At 32.2% G+C, this 2966-nt stretch overlaps 1 protein-coding gene across 1 annotated transcript; it reads right to left on the bottom strand.

Moving 5' to 3' along the window:
* Nucleotides 1-1457: 1457 nt before the first annotated feature.
* Nucleotides 1458-2723, bottom strand: HELRODRAFT_177406 (hypothetical protein; the record flags this gene model as incomplete). The annotated part of the gene is made up of 2 exons (XM_009025601.1): nt 1458-1682; nt 1965-2723. 2 exons carry the CDS (start codon nt 2721-2723, stop codon nt 1458-1460), a joined length of 984 nt encoding a protein of 327 aa, XP_009023849.1.
* Between the last annotated feature and the right edge of the window lie 243 nt (nt 2724-2966).

The raw sequence follows: 2966 nt of genomic DNA, 5'->3' as shown, positions 1-2966 counted from the left end.
AATTATCAGACAGAAACCGGTACCAAATATAATAATAATTATTATAACTATAGATAAACTAATTACTTTAATAATAATAGTAATCATAATAATCATTATTATTATTATACATAAATAAAAGTTAATTATATAAAAAGTGACAGATATAATTGCTATGGAATAAACATCTCCAATAGGCACAATAATTGTTGACTTAATTATTTTTATTATTATTGTGTTGCTGCTTTTAATGTTATTGTTGTTAGGGATGGTAATCTTCATCATCATCCTTGGTGACACCATCATCATCATCAACATTAACAAAAATTACGTTATATTACTTATCATCATCATCATTATCATCCTCGTTGTCGTCGTCATTGCCAACAACAAAACAATTTTATTAATAAAACCATTAACCATCATCGTAACTTTCATCAAAAACATTTCACTCATCATCATCACCAGCATCGTTGGCGTCACTATCAATTAACATCATCATTATCAACATCAAAAGCGGTAGCAGCATCATTATCATCGTCATCGTCGTCATCATCGTCCTATTCAAAATGATGCTGCAAGCAATAAATAGCATCTATATCAGCCCATTTGCACACAAATTTGAGGACAGATCGAAAGAAATAACTAAACGGAAAATGATTGTTTGAATAACTAAATGAATAAATGAATGAATGAATGAATGAATGAATGAATGTGTGAATGTGTGAATAACTGGATGAATGAATGAGTGAAATACTTGAAAAAAACGACAAAAATTAAAAGATGAATAAAACGAATGACAGACCGAATGAATGAACAAGATGGAGGAAAGAAGGACAGAATGAATGAATAAATTCTCCATAGACTTGACTTAATAAGACAGAAAGGTTTGAATGGCGGGGTGGAAAGGTCAAAGTTTAAAGTTCAAATCTAGTCAGCTTTGCAGATTAAATATGAACCAACAATCCCGGCTAAACTGTCAACCAACCATCCAAACAACCAGTCAATCCACCAACTAACCAGTCAAACAACCAACCAGCTAATCAACTATCCAATCCTAACCAATCAACCATCCAACTACCATTATCTACTTGTCCAACAAATCATCCCTTGAGCTATATCATTTGAGACTTTAATGTTTTATGTTACTTTACATGTGCATGTGTGTTATGCGCGCGCGCGTGTGTGTTTATTCATGTGTGTGCCTTTATGTGTGTTTGCGTATGTGTGTTTGCGTATGTGTGTTTGCCTATGTGTGTTGAGTGTATGCTGGTTTTCAACATGTCTCCATACAAAAGAATGAAACGCAGTTTTCAAACAAATCGAGTAAAATAATGGTATAACTTGGGAAAGCTTCACTCAAAAGCGTAAAATATGAAAAAATTACGAAAAAATTTTGCAAGACAAAAACAGACAAACAAAACAAAAAAGAACACACATAAAAACAAGCAAACACGTAGAAACAAATAAACATGAAACTACAATTCACCATTTTCGGTTTCATTCCAAACGATCCCCTCCAAGGTGACACTAGTTCCGGGCTCGCACGGCCCCAAGCAATCCGGATCGGTGAGTACTCCGATGTGACAGGCGTCCACTTCGACGTCACATTTGTTTGTGGGAGGGGCTGAATGGTGGTCAGTGGTGGTCGACGTCCAAGTGGTCGTGGTTGGAGTGGCGATTGGTGAACAGCTGCGTTCGCACTGGTGGTAGAAGCGTTTTTGTTTAATTCAGTAGTTACTTACTTCCTTACAATATCTCATCAAATTGTCAGTTGAAAGAATACTTTTTAGTAATTTCAATGCTCAAACTACGGAATAATCTCAACTAATTATTTATTTGCTGTGAAAAATTAAAATAATTTAGTAATATATTATAAAAAAATAAAATTCATACAAGTTAGTAAGATCACAAATTTATAATGAAATAATTAATTAAATCGAAATCAAAAAAATGTAGTTGAATTTACGATGCTAAAAATAAACCTTATCAACTTTAAGTTTTTTGATAATGAGGCTGGACTGGTCTTCAGATACGTTGTTGAAATCATAAGGATCGTTATTATTATTATTATTGTTGTTGTTGTTGCTGCTGCTGTTGTTGTTGTTTGTTGCTTTGCGGTTTTTGTTGTTGTTGTTGCGATGGTTATATTTGTTGGAGATGTTGGGAGAAAAATCGATGTTGTTGTTGTTGTTGGCGCAGTTTGATGGCTGTTTGCTCAATTGGTTATTATTGTTGCTGTTGAATTGGTTATTATTATTATTGATGTTGGTTGTGAATTGAGGATGAATATTATTATTATTATTAAACTGATTATTGTTAGTATTAGTATTATTGTTATTATTGTTGTTGAAAGTGCTATGAATATAATTATTGTAGGTTGTCGTCGTGCAAGTAATCGCTTGTGAAGCCGCGTTGCTAACTTCAAAATAAGTGTTGTTGGTGTTTTTAGTTGAAAAACTATTATTGTTATTATTAATATTAATATTATTACTATTATTATTATTGACGTTATTGTCCTTAATAGAGCCCGCGTTGGTACTTTTATTTAAATTATTGCCAATACTGTTTGGAATATTATTATTAGCGTGATTGTTGTTATTATTATTGTTGTTGATGATGTTATTATTGTTATTATTAACATTATTGTTGTTATTGTTGATGTTATTATTACAATTGTTGTTGTTATTGTTGTAATTTACGCTGTTAAAGTTTGAAACGGATGTATTTGTAACGTTATTCATACCGTTATTAATGTTGTTTATGCTGTAATTGTTGTTGCTTTGAGTGTTGATGTAGTTATTATTGTTGTTGTTGTTGTTGTGAGCGCTGATGCTATGATTGTTGTTGTTATTGCTACTGCTGTTATTAGAGTAGTTAATGTTGTTATTGTATATGTTGTTGTTGTGGTTATTATTGTTGTTGTTGTTGTGGTTATTATTGTTGCTGTTGTTGTTGTTGTTTTTGGCGCGTTTGTTCGGTGGCTG

Source organism: Helobdella robusta, assembly GCF_000326865.2.
Source record: "Helobdella robusta unplaced genomic scaffold HELROscaffold_42, whole genome shotgun sequence".
Lineage (NCBI taxonomy): Eukaryota > Metazoa > Annelida > Clitellata > Rhynchobdellida > Glossiphoniidae > Helobdella > Helobdella robusta.
The sequence above is the reverse complement of the archived record's forward strand: the minus strand, read 5'-3'. Positions and strand labels throughout refer to the sequence as shown.